The 17,171-nt window shown below is 34.9% G+C and overlaps 1 protein-coding gene across 1 annotated transcript in view; it reads left to right on the forward strand.

Annotated features, from left to right (window-relative positions):
• Positions 1-17,171, forward strand: part of SLC9A9 (solute carrier family 9 member A9) — a 260,985-nt gene that overhangs the window by 140,149 nt on the left and 103,665 nt on the right. Inside the window, exon 12 of the mRNA XM_070945808.1 lies at positions 6,602-6,755. Coding sequence (XP_070801909.1) covers positions 6,602-6,755 — 154 coding nt within the window. The remainder of the gene's footprint in view (positions 1-6,601; positions 6,756-17,171) is intronic.

Raw genomic sequence — 17,171 nt, forward strand, 5'->3', positions numbered from 1 at the left:
TGTATATTGGAGGAAAAAAACAACCACTTCAAAAACACATGGCCCAACACAGAACAAATTCATCAAGTCCTGTGGCTTTAAGAACTTCTTCCCTGGTCCAACACCTTAAAGCCACAGGAAATGAAATTGACTTTAAAAAGACCAGAACTATCGCCAAAACTGAACTAACAACAGAAGCCATCGAGATAGAAAAATGCCCACACAGCATGAATAAATGAGATGATACCTCCCGCCTACCAGCCATTTGGAAACCCTTATTGACAAACAAGTCCCTAACACAAAGAATGACACCAGATCCACACTCACGAAAACCACACAGGATGTCACCACCACACATCCACTCAAAAAGCAAACTAAAACCCACACCGATGATGAGGCACAACCATAAACCAGAAGCCAGACCACAGCTGCATCATTAGCCATTTTAAACCCCTCCAATCCATACATGAAGCAAACTGACACCCACCATGAAGATGTGGCATGACCACGAACGTGAAGCCAAACAACAGCAACGCAGCTCACCAGCTCAAATCCCCCTGCAACTCAGACTAACCCGAGTACAACCAAGCCCCCACCCAAACAGAACACACCCCCATCCAATCAGAGCACAGCCAAGTCCCCATCCAATCAGAGCACAGCCAAGCCCCCAACCAATCAGAACACACCTCCACCCAATCAGAACACAGCCAAGCTCCCAACCAATCAGAACACACCTCCACCCAATCGGAACACAGCCAAGCTCCCACCCAATCAGTTCACAACCCCACTGGCAGTTAAAAGGAAGAAACAGCTGTGATCATACATTGCTCCTAGAAGCACCAGCCTGAATTTTACACGGGAGAAAACATATATATATAGCAGTAAGAGCTTGCTAGCTGTTAGAAAAGAAAAAAGCCCAGAACCGAGTGGATGTGATTCTACTGAGCTGGAGCTACAAAAAAACCTTGGTTACGTAGGGAAAACCTGGCTAGAAGAAAAACATATATATATATATATATATGTGTGTGTGTGTGTGTGTGTGTGTGTGTGTGTGTGTGTGTTTTCTTTTCTTTTGGTAGGTCTTTATGTGTATTTCTCTTTAGCGTAGGAAGAACCTGGCTAAAGAGAAATACGTGTGTGTGTGTGTGTGTGTGTGTGTGTGTGTGTGTGTGTGTGTGTATTTTCAAAGAAAAAACCCAAGAAAGTCCAGTTGCCTTTTGGGACAACCATAACCTGGATGATTGAGAATCTCCATAGACACTGTATTCCTTGTTTAAAAGAAGAACAAGCAATGACCATTATACTTTTCTTGTAAGAAATGGGGAGAAATATATTGTAGCAACTAAGCAGAATTGCTCTGTGATCAATGGCATTCACTGGGAAGGCTTATTATGATTTCAGAAAGGCCTCTATCCTCTGATGATGATATGCAATAATGATTTTAATCACTTTAATTACCCGGGTGCAGCATGCCTATTATAAAAGTTTATGAAATGGACTTAAAAGTGGCAGCTCAGTTGAGGAAACTAAATTCAGATGGTATACCATATGGTGTTTCATCTCTATTCTCTGGAGAACAGGCTTATTCATTTTGGAGGGTATCTCTCTCATGTTAAAATAATGTCAGATTGCCCCTAGCTTTGATGAAATAGTGGCCAGCTGAAGATTTCTTGGGTTATAGCATGCTTTTAAATGATGCAAACATAAGTATGCATCTTTTTTTACTCACTACATATTATGTAATCTGCATGCCCTTTATAATTATATATTAAGCATGTATATTATATGATGCCTAGTATGTATAAATTACCAGCATTAGATTGTTTTTTGATTTGTAAATGTTTTATAGCATCACTCCATATCTTTAAAGTTATATAAAATCTATCTTCATTGTTCTTTCTTTTCTTTCTGTTAGCTGTCACAGTCAAAAATTACTGTCATTGACCCACATAGAAAATGCAATATAAAACTATCCCTATATAAAAATACAATATATTAGTACAATGATGGTTAGATAGCACTGTAAAAGACCATTAAAAGAGCGTGTTTGGATAGTGGCCTCAGCATGGAACAATGATGACACACATTTTTCAGGAATGTCAACTGTCGGCGAAAAACTTTCACATTTCTTCAGATTTTTTTGAATATTTACATTGCTTTAGCTTATGAGGATGATCCCACTAGATAATGGCCGATTTATTTTTATTCCAGTTAAGAAAATGAATCATTGAAAAATTACTCCATTACTTCAATATTTCAAATCTCCCACCTGTTCCTGATTACATATTATGCTACTGATTGGAGAATAGGAGAATGGAGAATAGGAAAAAGTAATTGCATGCAGCAACATTCAGCAAGATGAAAGTTGGGTCGTAGAGTTTTCAAATGTTCTTCCTCTTGCAGAGTTTTTTTAAAACTACCACTAGTGCTTTCAGGTCTTGCTCTCTTTTCACACTCCTATTCTTTGAACAATTAGGACCTTTCTTTGCATGAAGTAACAAAGCACGTGTCTGCTTTGTGACATGGTTTTATAGGGGCTAATGGGGAATTCAGAAACTGGTAATACTTTTGCACGAGATTGACAGGGAGAGGAAGAAAATATCTATCTTTAAAATGTGCAATTGACTATCAGTATTTCCATTTGACTACAGGTAATCTTCAATTTACAATCACAACTGACCCAGAATTTTAGTCATAAGCCATTGTGGTCATTAAGCTGGTCACCATGTGACTTGGCTCAATCTTATGACTCTTTGTGATGGTCACAAAGTGAGTCACTGAAGTCATTAAATGAATCATAGGGTCATTAAATGATTCTAGCATATTCAACGGGCATTTTTTGCTATTTTCTGCCTGAGATGCAGTGACCTTCAAGGAGGGATCATAAGTACCTTTTTTCAAACTACTGTAACTTTAAACAGTTGTTAAGAGACCAGTCATTAAACAAGAACTATTCTATCTCTCATTTAACCTAATTACACACTCAATGAATTTAAATACCCAGAATGGAAGAGGAGGTTATAAAAAAGAGGCATCCCAAAATTTATTTATTTATTTATTAAATTTCTTTGCCCCCTTCTCACCACGTATGTTTGCTGATTATTTAGAAGTTCAAAAGAATGCTTGTTTATCATAACATAAGCATTTTAAAATTTGTCTTGTTTTCCCATAAATCCTAAATATTTTAAACAATCACTAGTTTGTAGATGAAGAATAGTCATCATCACAATATATAATAGTATGTATAGAAATCTATATTTTCTTTATATGTCAACCTAATAAATTAAATTTAAAAATACTCATAATCTCAAGACCAGAAATATACCTTTGAAAGCAGAAAATGTTTCCTCCAGTTGGAGCCTCTATCATAGCTCTTTTTTTGTGAGAATAAGTGATTTGTGGTTCAAGAATCATATTCAGACCACACCTTTCAGCAGATTTGGGGGGGGGGGGAAGATGACTGCTAAAATGCTTACAGTCAAAATCATTTATGTGACTCTTTTGGAAAATAAAGAAAATGAAATCAAGTTGTAGTTAATATGGAGTGTCAGGAATTAAATAAGTTTTAAATAATCATTAATAACTAGTGGCAGCTGAATCAAATAAAGATGGATGGATGGATGGATGGATGGATGGTTGGTTGGTTGGTTTTGGGAAAGATATAATCCATGAATGTTTGTACTACGATAACTAATGTTTAAGGTACACCAATATTTTTTAATGTTTGGGTGGTAGAAAATTAAGAGACTCCTTTTTCTTAAACTTTTAATAGATTTTTATGTTTATAAAAGAATATTAGTGTAGTAAGTACCATTGGGGGCATGAAGTTCAAATTCTGCCTTAAGGTGGGGATATCCATGTGATGGCTGTTTGAAAGTGGGAGGGAGGGAGGATTTGATCACCTCTAGATAGCTGCTGACAAGCAGCTAAATGTTGATTTCATTTTCTTTGTTTTCCAAAAGAGCTACTTAAAATTTGTGTCCAATAACATATAATATGTAAGACATACAATAAAAACTGCTAGTTCTTAAAGCAGTTAAGGCTGACAATTTTGTTCATTATTTATTCATTTCATAAAGGTACATTCTGCAAAAAGTATCTGTAATCAATATATAATTAGATGAGGTCTTACTGGGGCTATTGGTCATGACAGTGTTTATTTCTGAAAGAGGTTTCTAAACTATAATAAAATAATATGATTATATGAAAACAATGAGACAAAATTTAGCCCATTCTGAGAAGCAAGAAAAGCTAAAACATTCATCTGATTGGGATGGACTTTTATGGATTCTAATTCTAAAACTTGACTTAATTCTTTGTTCAAACTGTCTTCGTTTAAAAACAAATGTTCATGCTAGGGGAATTTAAAATGTTTAGATAAGGGTGCTTAATAAAAGATTGGTTTTAAGCTATAATATGAAGATGCTTTTGCAATCATGTAAGTTAAAGCTAAATATACAAAACAAACAAAATAGAATAAATGATGGAGATGCAGTCTGTTCCATAAATCAGCACAATAAATAAACTAAGTGAGAGTCAGCAATATGCAGTGGTGGGTTTCTACCAGTTCACCCTACTGGTTTGGGAGAACCAGTAGTGGCGGGAGGCTCGGCCCATCTGCCTGGACACTCTGCGCATATGCAGAAGCGTCACACACATGCGCCCACAAGCAAACAAAATTTTGTAGCAAACAAAATTGAAACCTACTACTGGCAATATGGCATATTTTACAAAAGGAACTCTCATGGGTACTTAATACATAAAAGAAATACTATATTTTACACAAGGAACAAGACTTTTATAATACCTACATTATTGTTCTCTGGAAAAAAATATGAAGCAAATTATAATTTCAATGTAACAGGCTGTCTTCTAAATTAAACTAGTAATTCAAACAAGACACTGATATAACTGTATAGATATTTATACAGTTATATACAATATATTTATATTTATTTTATAGAGAAAAAAACTTCCATCATTTTACAGAGGAAGGTAAAACCTAATAGTTTGTTTCTCTAACCAATAAAACGAGCTGCACCTAGAAATCCTAAAATGAGCCTTGAATATGCAGAATTGTAAAATGAATGCCCATTCAGAAGATAAAATATAATCTGCATCTAAATAAATGTCAAAGCACTACCTGATGTAATAGTAATTCAAATTAAAACTTTCCCATAGAAAGATTTAGACATCTATTTTTGTAAATATGCTGTGTAATTTCAGGTGTATGTGGTGCATTCATTTGGCTTTATATTCACAAGAAAAGCTGTTTGTATCTTTTTTAATAGTTTAGGATAAGTACATCACAATAGGTTATGATCATGTCAGTGCTGAAATTGTGCCTGCCAATTCCCTCTCACCAAAAGAGCAGGTGGCATCATTCAGGACTTTCATTCATTTTGTTTCCCAGGGACATTGCCATTTATAACATTTGTTTCGTTTTTACTCTATGACTAGCGGCAAACTAGATGACCTTAATTCATATTTCTGTGACATTCTTCATTTATAATTAAGCCAATACTTTCACATGTGTTTACCAACTCCAGTTTAATTTCCCTGAATTAGGCCTTCATTTCTAACTAATAATTTATTATATTACATGAGATCACTTGATTAGATTTACTGCTGAATTTTTCTTCATGTTTACAACAAACCTCCTTTTTAATAAATTTAGCAGAGGGCTTAAGTGGTGGTAGAATTGTGGTCCACTAATGAAATAATTAACCGTGTGCTATGTACTTATTAAGTACATCTATGTTGGCACAATCAAAATTCTATGGGCAGCTTAGATGCTAGTTAAAATATGGTACAAAATAAAAACACACAAGAATGAAATAATAAAACCACACATAATAAAAATGAAGATGGCAATATGAAAGCAAAGGATGGCTCTCAGAAATTACTCAGTCTTCAAAAATTTCCAAAAAACTAACAAAGATTGAACTAGCCAGATCTCCACAGAGAGGATACTCAAACATCAAGACTGCCACAGAACAGCAGTGCATCCTTGCTTAACTCTGAAAAGTGTGGTCCTGCATGGGGGACAACCATAAAGGCTTTATAGGACAAAATATCTTAAATAAGACCCAGAAATCTATTAGCAACCAAAGCAGGGTTTGCAAAACTGGGTTTATACAAGCACCTGTATTTGTACAACTGCTGTTTCTGAATACTCTTTAAGGACAGCCCCAGGTCTACTTGGGGTAGATTGCATAGAGCTAATCTAATGAGCTCCATGCTTTCTCTTGACCTTTCTCTGGATTTTTCCATCCAAACCTTATTGTCTCACCTATATGTTCCATTGCTAAACCATCTCTCTCCTCTGTAATTATTTCCCTTCTTAGGACATAATCTGGAATAGTCTACATTTATTTATATTTATATATATAATTTATATTTCGCTGATAAAGAAATAAAGGGAGACTAGTATAGCTCTATTTCAAGCTATTTAGCTCTCATCAGCTAGCCTTACCCTTACTTGGATTCGAACTTGGGCTGCCTGCATGTTAGGCAGTTGTATTAACCTCTGAGCCAGAGGTTCTCCTCCCTTCATCATCTTATTGTATTATATTACAATAATTTTAAGCCCTTTGTCTTCCCTTCCTTTTTTTTTCTGAAGGTCTACGTGGTGCAATAGCATTTGCACTAGCTATTCGGGACACAGAATCTCAGCCCAAGCAAATGATGTTTACAACTACTTTACTAATTGTCTTCTTCACAGTCTGGGTGTTAGGAGGTGGCACTACATCAATGCTTGCATGGCTCCAAATCAGGTAAATATCATTAGTTTATAATTTCTTCTTAGAAAAGTTATTTGTTCATCCAATTAATTTTTACCTCTATTCCTTTAGCAATACTTTTTCTTCGTTGGGGGTGGGGTTGTCATATATAAAGCATAGATAGCCATGAATAATTAAAAGGGATCTCAATGTTAGTGGGTGAAATTCTGAAATATTTTTAAGTGTATTTCCTGTTCTTATTTCTTATTTGAATAGTTTTTCTGGAGTGTATATCTGGAGATGTGCTTCATATAAATTAGCCTATTTCAGTTTGGCACCCCAAGATGTGTTAGGACTAGTATAGTCTCAAAATTTTTATTTATTTATGTATGTATGTATGTATGTATGTATGTATGTATGTATGTATGTATTTATTTATTTATTTATTTATTTATTTATTTATTTATTTATTTAGCTTTAATTTCTATGCCGCCCTTCTCTGGAGACTCAGGGCGGCTTACAATGCTTATAATGTTAAGCAATAGCTTCATACTTTTGTATATTTATACAAAGTCAGCTTATTGCCCCCACAATCTGGGTCCTCATTTTACCTACCTTTGAAAGGATGAAAGGCTGAGTCAACCTTGAGTCTGGTGAGATTTGAACTTGCAGTAATTGCAAGCAGCAGATGTTAATAACAGTGCTTTAGTCCACTGTACTACCAAGGCTCTTTAAGCTATTTTCATCCATTCTGGTGGTAATTGTGGTTCATTTGAAGTCTGAAAATTTGGGAAAGAATGCTGTAAGCTAATACATTTATAGTCCTAATTTTATTCAGCATTGGTGTCTCCTGCCAACTATTTCAGAGTTGGATGACAAATACTGTTTTTATTGCATATAATTTTCACATTGCTCATTTAATATTCTTCTTGCTTCACACATACAACTGGAAACCTTTGCTGACAAATCACTATTATTAATTGGTTAATTTATTAACTGTAGATTGAAAATGTGCTATTGCACTGGGTTTAAATAGGAGTTGTCTTTTTGAAGACAGAACTGGGGGGCTTGGAGGAATAATTATGATATTGTGCAATTTATATTTGATGTAAACTGTAATTTAGATGTATCATTCAGAATGACTTTTCTGATCATAAATTATTACTTCCTTTTATTGTTTAGCCAAAACAAATCTAGATTTTTAAAAAGAAAGATTATCTAATTGACTTACAATAGAGTGTGTGTGTGTGTGTGTGTGTGTGTGTGTGTGTGTGTGTATCCTTTAAGCAAAGATAATTAGTAGTGCTATTTACCAAAATTGCAGCAGTTTGATGCCTAGTAAATTTCGGCAGCAGAAAACCCTGGTTCAATTCTTCTGTCAAATTAGAGCTATCCAACATTAAATGCAAAAATCCAGATGTGGACTAGATAGCAGCAAAGAGCCATTTGGTCTTTCATTTGGTCATCGTTTAGATTCAAATATTTACTGTGATAACAGTATACAGAACACACTGTGTACATTTGGGGAATCTGTTCCATAAGTTTAGTATATTACTAAATATTATACTGAGTAGTCAGGAATTTTTTTGATTTTTATTGAAAAAATTTTTTAATTTTTTTTTACAAACAATAACCGTACAATCTGTAATTATACCCAATAAAAACAACTGTGGGGTAAACTTTATCTTCTTTTTAAGAATATTTTGCATAATCCACCATATTTTTATCCAAAATGCCTTGATTTTTTTACATGTCCACCATATATGATAATACGTGGCATCATCACACTTACATCTCCAACACTTGGATTGTAAACCTGGATACATACAAGCTAACTTTTTAGGATCTAGATGCCATCTATAAAATTTTATAAAAATTTTCTCTCAAGTTTTGGGCTTGCGTAAATTTTACATTTCTAACCCATATTTTTTCCCACATTTCCATCATTATTGGTTCCTCAATATTTTGTGCCCATTTTATCATAGTCTTTGACTAACTCCGTTTCTGAATCTATCTCTATCAATACATTATACAACCTTTTTATGTGCATTTGACCTTGGTCTCTAATTTGTTTTACCAAGTTTTCCTCATTTTGCAAGATACCAATTTTCTGATCCTCTTTCCATCTAGCTTGCAGCTCTCCATACTGAAACCAAGTTTGAATTATCCTTTCTTCTTTTAATACATTCAAAGATTTTGACTGCAGTGTGTCTCTTTCCATAATAAGAAGCTCTTTGTAAATAATCACATCTTGTTTTTGTTCTACACTTATATTCTCTATCGCATGACTGGGTATTGCCCATATAGGTATTTTATTGTTTATTTTATATTGATACTTTTTCCAGACATGTAATAACACATTCCTTAATATATGACGTTTAAAATTCTTATCCACCTTTTTATCATATAATAAATATGCATGCCAGCCATATACAAAATCATATCCCTCTATATTCAATATTCTCTCTTCTGTTGTGTTAGTCCAATCACTAATTGCTGAAAGGGCAGCTGCCTCATAATACAATCTTAAATTGGGCATTTTGAGACCTCCTCTCTCACGTATATCTTGCATTATTTTTTGCTTTATTCTCAGTCTCTTTCCTGCCCAAACAAAGTTACTGATACCCTTCTGCCATTCCTTCAAATTTGCATCTTTTTTAAGTATTGGTATCATTTGAAAAAGAAATAAAAACTTTGGTAAAACATTCATTTTTACTGCTGCTATTCTTCCCAACAAAGACAATTGTAGTTTTTTCCAGTTTTCCATCTCTTTCTGTATTTTTTTGCCACAACGGTTCGTAATTATACTTGTATAATTTTACATTTGAAGTCACAATATAAACCCCTAAATATTTAATCTTCTTTACTATTTCAAATCCTGTTACTCTTTCTATTTCTTCTTTTTGATTTATAGTCATATTTTTAGTTATTATCTTTGTTTTCCCTACATTTATTTTAAATCCAGATACTTGTCCATATTGATTAATTATATCCATTAAACCTATAACCAATTGCACTGGTTGGATTAAAGTAACAATCAAGTCATCTGCAAATGCTCGTAATCTATAATCATAATGCCTAATTTTAATTCCCTTTATTTTATCTGAACCACTTATTTTATTCAACAAAAATTCCAAAGTCAAAATAAACAGTAATGGAGACAAAGGACATCCTTGTCTTGTTCCTTTTTCAATATTAAAAGTTTCTGTTAAACTACCATTAATTATTATTTGTGCTGTTTGTTTCTATATATTGCCTTAATAGATTGTGTAAAATTCTATTATTTTCAATAAAAAATTCCAATTCAATCGATCAAATGCCTTCTCCGCATCCAAAAATATAAGCGCCACAGGGACTTGGTTGTTCTTCCCCAGATATTCCAATATGTTAACTATTTGCCTTACGTTACTTTTCATTTGTCTCCCATTTATAAAACCAGTTTATAAAACCAAACCATGAATCGTTTGTTGCATAACTAGCATTAACCTATTTGCTAATATTTTAGCAAAAATCTTGTAATCTGTATTTAAAAGCAATATAAGCCTATAGTTCTTGGCTGACTATGGTCTTGATCCTCTTTTGGAAAAAAAGCATAGCCCTTTCTGGTTCTCAGCATTTTGGGGGGAATTTCTTTCAATATTAAAACCTCCTGCCCTGCCACTTGAAGTTTATTTTTGTAGGAAGCTTGTAAAATTTCATTTCATATCCTCCTTGTTGTAAAGTAGATTACAATATCTCTTGGTAAATGTTTTTGTCTGGCTCCCATGAGTTAACACGATAAATTTTGTCAATTTGCCATTCAAGATCTGCCTTTTGTTCTCCAATTATCTGTGCAAGGGCTTCTGCAAAGATCTCTCGCAAATTCTCTTGATTATTTTCTCTCAGGCCTCTTACCCTCAGGGCAAACTTCATCGCCCTATATTATATCATTGTCACTTCTAAGTCTGCCCTTTCCATCTTTGTCTGGACCTCACCCATTTTATTTTCCAAATCCACATTGGATTGATTAATTTCTTCCACTCTTTCATCCAGCCCTTCAATATGGCTTGCCAGACCCTGAAATGCCAAAACAATATATTCTCTGATTTCCTTATTTCAAATTTGAATTACCTCTTTAATTTCTGCCATCTCTTCAGCCACATCCTGCATTTTTTCTTCAAAGACAGAAGTAATTTTTTCCTCTAAAACAGAGGCTTGTGTCTTTAAAGCTTCCTGCAAAACTTCCAGTGTTAATATTTGTGGTTCCATTGGAGCTGACAAAGATTGCAATTTAGATAGTTGGGCTGGTGATCCCCCAGCACTTTTAGCCGCAACAGTTTTTATTTGCCTTGAAGCCATTTTCTAATTTTCAATTTTAATTTTAAACTTTTGCAACAGCCAAAACAATAAGTCCACTAAATCAAGTTAATTTCAAGTCCTCAGTAAATTTTTTGATTAGTCTAAAGTCAATTTTAAATCTTCATTCTCTTAAAGTAAAATCCAATAATTTTAAACAGGGGCTGTCAGCACTAGATGATACTTTGCTCTTAACTTTCACTTCCACGCCCCATTAAACCTCCGGCGCCATTTCCTTTCTCTTTCTTCCCTTAATAATCCAGAAGGAAGTATATAATACACATTCAGAGTTAAAGTTTGATACTTGCAATTATGATCACTCCTGCCTTTGCTCTGCCTGCTTTTGTATCCAGTATTTTGAAAGATTGTTTCAGGGGTGGTTGCAGTGTCTTGTTCTGCTTAAAGCAGAAGCGTCCCGGATCCAGAGCTCTGTCAGGCTTCCAGGGAGCTCTCACACTTCAAGCCCCAGAATTACTCTTGGGGCTCTTGGGGAGCTCTACCCACTCCCGGCAGCTCTGTTTTCCCCCTTTTCCCAAGGGGAAAGTTTCCAAACCACTAGACAGCTGATTTTCGCTGTTCTAGCGGCTTTAACACAATCGCGGAGCTAGCGCTCCGAAGGGAGCGACTATCAATGCCTACAGTGCCACCGGAAGTCCAGGAAATTTTTAAAACACACTTTCTATGGGACTTTGATTCCATCCTACCTGCTTTTAGGCCAATGAGGGCTTTCCTTTAAATTCATCTTGAAAAATCTCAGCTTTAGATAGCCCCCTGCTAAATAGTCTTCGATCAATCTGACAGTGGCAACATAGATAATCCTGCAAGTGTTTAAATCTGGTTCCAGACATAGGTGTCTAAAGCCGAGTGGTCATATGTATCTAGCTGTCACAGACTGAATCTACCTAGGCAGCTGCCTGAAAGAGAAATAAAACTTATATTCAGAATAAGCTGGACAAGAGAAGGGAAACATATATCATTAACTAGCTTCTGCCTGTTGTGTTCAGAGAAGAGAACTTTTGTTCAGGTTTTAGAGCTGTGATAGCGAACCTATGGCACGCGTGCCAGAGATGGCATGCAAAGCCCTCTCTGCTGGCACTTGCGCCGTTATCCCAGATCAGATCTCCATGGTGTTTCTTTTGTGAGGTTCTGTTTCCCTGCAAACAACGAAACAGAAGCTCATGAAAGAAAAATATCATACCTTTTGTCACGCTGCAGGTGTTGGGATGTCCCACCTCCCACCGGACAGCTGGTCTTTGGGTCTCTGCTGCAAATGTACATATCAGCACATGCGCACATGTCTGCATTTGTGCACGCACACACACCTTTCAGTTTGTGCATGCGCGTGTGCACAATTTGAGTACTCGGTGTCTAAAAGGTTCGCCATCACTGTTCTAGAGGATCACATATTCTATGACTATAATAGGACATAGATCACTGGAAAGAATAATAATAGCTGTCTAAAACAAGACAAAAATTTGTAGTACTGTGTTGTTGTTGCCCCTCTTCCTTTATGATATTTTTGCAACAGAGATTATAATATCTCTTTTATGCTACATTAGTGTTTCTAGATTGCAACGTAACTTTCAATTCTGAATCAGCCTATTAGAAAGTAATACAATATTCAGAACAATGAGAAATATTACCCATTCCTCAGATTGATTCAACATTAGACTATTGCAACATTGCTAAAGGCCTTACTGACCCTAGGGACATAGTAAAAAGTTGGTTTCTTCCATCATCCATTTGATAAGCCTCCTCTTCAAAGAGGTCCTGATATCAAGGGTTTTCAAGAATGTTAAAGTAGGCTTTAGAGAACAGGTAATAGGGAATGAGACTTGACATGAGTATCTGTCTTCAATAATAAACTTTAAGGTAAAGGTTCCCCTCGCACATATGTGCTAGACATTCCCGACTCTAGGGGTGATGGTAATCTCTGTTTCAAAGCAGAAGAGCCAGTGCTGTCCGAAGACTTCTCCCTGGCCATGTGGCCAGCATGACTAAACGCCAAAGGTGCACGGAACGTGTCAAATCAGTGTCATCTCTTAGTGATCTTATTGTTAAAATATATCTGTGAACTCCAGATAAATCTAGCTATTTTATAGTATATTTAAGAACTTAAAAAGTTTAATAGTGTAACCAAGGAAGAATGTACTTGCATTATTGCTTTGTAATTCAACTATTTCTTACCGCTGATTCCATATATAGTTCAAGCTTTGTTTGCTTGTTTACAATCATGTCAGACTGTTACAATAAAACAGTAGCTGAAAATAACTGCATTGGAAATATAATAAAGAAGCTTAGATAAACAGCATGCTGACAAAATCTGGATTTGTGTAAAGAATAAATATAAAATGTCAGCACCCACATACTATGTATGAGAATTGTGTTCCTCGGATATTTTGATTGCTTTTTCTTATCTTCAATGTCAGCCAAGTTCATTGCAATTTGGAAATACAGCTCAAGTGTCCATCATTCTTATCAGATTTACCACAGTTTCATTGGATTCAGCCTATGAGCCATTTCATTCATAGATAGATAGAAAATTATACAAAGATTTAGCACCAACAAAATCTCACAGCAACAAGCAACAGGCTTGCAAACAGAAAAACAGCACATAAGTCTTCTGCAAATAGTTTCAATAAACACATATAAATGTATTCCATAGTGGATTTTCTTAGCAGATGCTCATCTTTTACTATATTGTCACAAAGAATCTTTGCTTTTCAAACTGGAGCTTTCTCCTGTAAGCTACAACTGTAGCTTTTTCATAATGAACTTTTAAAATCATACATAATGAAGTACCTTATTCACATTATCCTCTCCCCCAGCACCTTATGTGGGAAAGACCTTGGGAGATAGGATGATTAGATGATACCTAGGAAACAGATAAAAGAAGGTGTATTCCCCAGCTGGATAGTGGGTGAAGCAAGAAGCTAAGAAAGGACCGTTCCTAGTTTCTCAGACTGTAAAGAAGATGGCAGGAGAGCTGTTCTTTCAACCTGCAAGTTCTATTAATGTAGCTTACAATAAGCAGAATTAGCTCATTTAATCATGTTGCCTGTCTAGTCTGCCTAAGAAGACTAGCACCACCCCCAAAAAATCTAATAAAATTCATACAAAAAATTCTTCTCCTTCAAATTCTAAATATATAAATGTCAATAAAATGCCCTTGTTTTCTTGGATCAACAGTAGAATGTATATAAATTAAAACATCTTTTTGTTATCATGGTAATAGGTAATTCATGCCCAAAATCTCAATTAGTTTTGCAGTTAGTATGCAGAATATATAGCTAATCAATATTTTAAGTTAATCATATTAACTTAAGGCCTATTATCTATTTAATCAAAGATGAATGTTGGACTGAATTTAAAACTGATTTTTCCTAGCAAGATATATTTAATTTTCTTTTGATTGATTGCTTCTCCATGAATAAAGTTGTGCTATCAAATGCTGACAAGAAGTCCAAAAGAACCACAGCCCACTCCCCTTATATACATAGATCCTGTTGAAGTCATCTTAATACTGTTTCTGTGACATAATTGCATAGATTCAGAACTGAGATCTTACCAGTGCTTAAGTCACATCAATGTTTAGGGTTTTTTTTTTTTTTAACCGTCATCACTCCAAGTCAGTGTTCATTAACCTTGATAACTTTACAATGTGTGGGCATCAACTTTCAGAATTCACCTGCCAGATAATGGCGGTGGAAATCAGGAACTGAACTCCACATGTCTTAAAGTTGTCAAGGTTGAAAAACACTGGCATGGCTGTCTTTTCAGTTGCTTCATTTCACTAAGTATTTTGGGAGACCAATAAGCTGGATAGAATCTTTTATTGGACAGAGATCTCATAAAAGCATTCTCACCCAGTGTTCACTTACCATGTTCATATTCCAGTGATTAAGCAGTGAGAGTTGAAACTGCAAGCACATTGTGCAACGGAAACTGTTATATTTTCACTGCCCTTATTTCAGACTGTTTCCCATATTTCCCAGACACAATTTCTCCTTTTATTCTTATCCAGTCACATTTAACAAGATTTCCATTTTCCTATTTCTGGGCAGGTATAAACTGTATTTTATGTCTTTCCATATTTGATATACATATGTAGAAACATTTGAGATTGTGATACTCCCTAGTATCTTCACAGCTGCAGGTTGCTGCTTGAATACTACTACTACCATAGAAACACCATGAATTTGACAATAGGGATATGACACTTGCTACTACTTGTGTAGTAATGTTGAGTGGCACTTTTAAGTCCTTTATATTCCCTTATTATGGTTCTTATAAGGTAGCAAAGCATTTTCTATCTCTTCTAGCTACACTTCACAGTCATTCCAGTTATTGTAGCCCAGAAAAGTCTTTAGAGAATGTTTTTAGATATAATATTGTCCTCCAACAAAGTCTTCTATGGAGGGCAAATATACATTTTCTCAATCAAATCTGTATAATAGGGTTCTTTTTTTGATCCATAGAGTCTTTTTGAACACTGCTAGTTGAAACGGTTGATCTGACATTACAGAACTCAATATAATTGAATCACTTTTTGTCCTAAGTCAGAAGATACTAAAAAATAACAGCAATGCTTCCAGGAACATAATTCTGGATACATTTATTGGCAGACATGAGTGTTTTCTTTGATGGATCAGATACAATTCATGGTTTTTAAAGTTATAAAAGACTATAAGTTGGAAACAACCACTGGGAATATGTTCAAGAACTTCAAAGGTATCACTAAATCTTGCATATAACTCTTAAACTGTTCCATTTTTAAGTGTTTGTTTTGGAGTCAATATGGCAACACTGCTTCCACTGAATCAATGCAAGTATTAACTACCATTGCCTATTATATGCAGCATAAAATTTCCCATATATTTATTTTATTTATAAAATTTAGGCATCTCCCATCTCACTATCCAAGTGATTCTGAGAGGTTTACAAATGATAAATAACACTAAAATACACCAGGCAATATTTGAACTTAAAGCAAATAAAAGGTAGGAAAACATTTCATATTTTCAATGCAGATATGAATTATTCTCAAATGCATTAATATTTTGGCTCAAGGTTAACTATACAGCTTCTTAGCCAACAAGAATTCAGTACTTGATGTGCAGATAGGCTATACAGCAAAACAGAGTAGCTATATAATGCATTTTCACAGAGGAGTTCATGCTATGAATTGGCAGGTTTTAATGTGTGAATATTCACACACATACACAGACCCACACCTTGTGAGGTTCCTAGCATAAAGATGATTTTACCCTGATATACACAGTGTGCTATAAAAAACACATGAACACAGTAGTCATGTTGGCAGCATTTGGCTAATATCATTCCTTAACAGTTTGTGGTACTTAATTTGATAAGCGATTTATCAGGCAGTTCTAAATAGAGATACTGTGAGATGCAATAGGGCAGATATCCCAGCAATTATCTAGTATCTGAGAAATATCCATTCAATTTCTAGTTCCATCTTATTAAAGAAACCATAAAGGCAACATTCATAAATGCATTACTAAGCCATAATGTGGTTTGCTTGCTTGCAGTTTAGCATGATTTATGAACATAACCAATTTGGTTCAGTCTTGGTTTATAGCTTAATTAGTTGCATGAATAACAAATTTGAACTAGTTAGTTAAACAAATTATATCATGCCATTTTGTGTGATCACAGTATTTCCTTCCTTAGTTTTAACATTATGTAGATGTTGATACAGCTGTAATAAAATAGAAAGTGTGAATAACTCACTAATAAAGGAGAGTATTTGTACCTCAGGGTTGAAATGAGCTGATGATGTTACCTAGTTTGGATAATGAAATGTTTGCAAGAAAACAACCAAGCTCAGGGAGTACCTTACACACAATTCAGATTCAGACTCATCCCCTCTACACCTCTTTCATCATTGAGTAATCAACTATACAGCATGCCTTCTCTCCAGAATTTCTGTCATGTGTGAAGCAACTGCCAGAAGGTTTCTTCCCTTGTTTCTGTTGTTGCATGCAATGGGCATGCCAGTAAGAAAAATGGGGAGAAAGATAAATAAGATGCTAGGCAACGATTCCAAATCCTGGTTTTTCCAGAGAGATCTGAATCTGTGCTCCGGAAAAGAATTATATATTTGATATCAAC

This window comes from Pituophis catenifer, unplaced genomic scaffold (assembly GCF_029215685.1).
Source record: "Pituophis catenifer annectens isolate HBS135680 unplaced genomic scaffold, rPitCat1.0.hap2 SCAF_6, whole genome shotgun sequence".
Taxonomy (NCBI): domain Eukaryota; kingdom Metazoa; phylum Chordata; class Lepidosauria; order Squamata; family Colubridae; genus Pituophis; species Pituophis catenifer.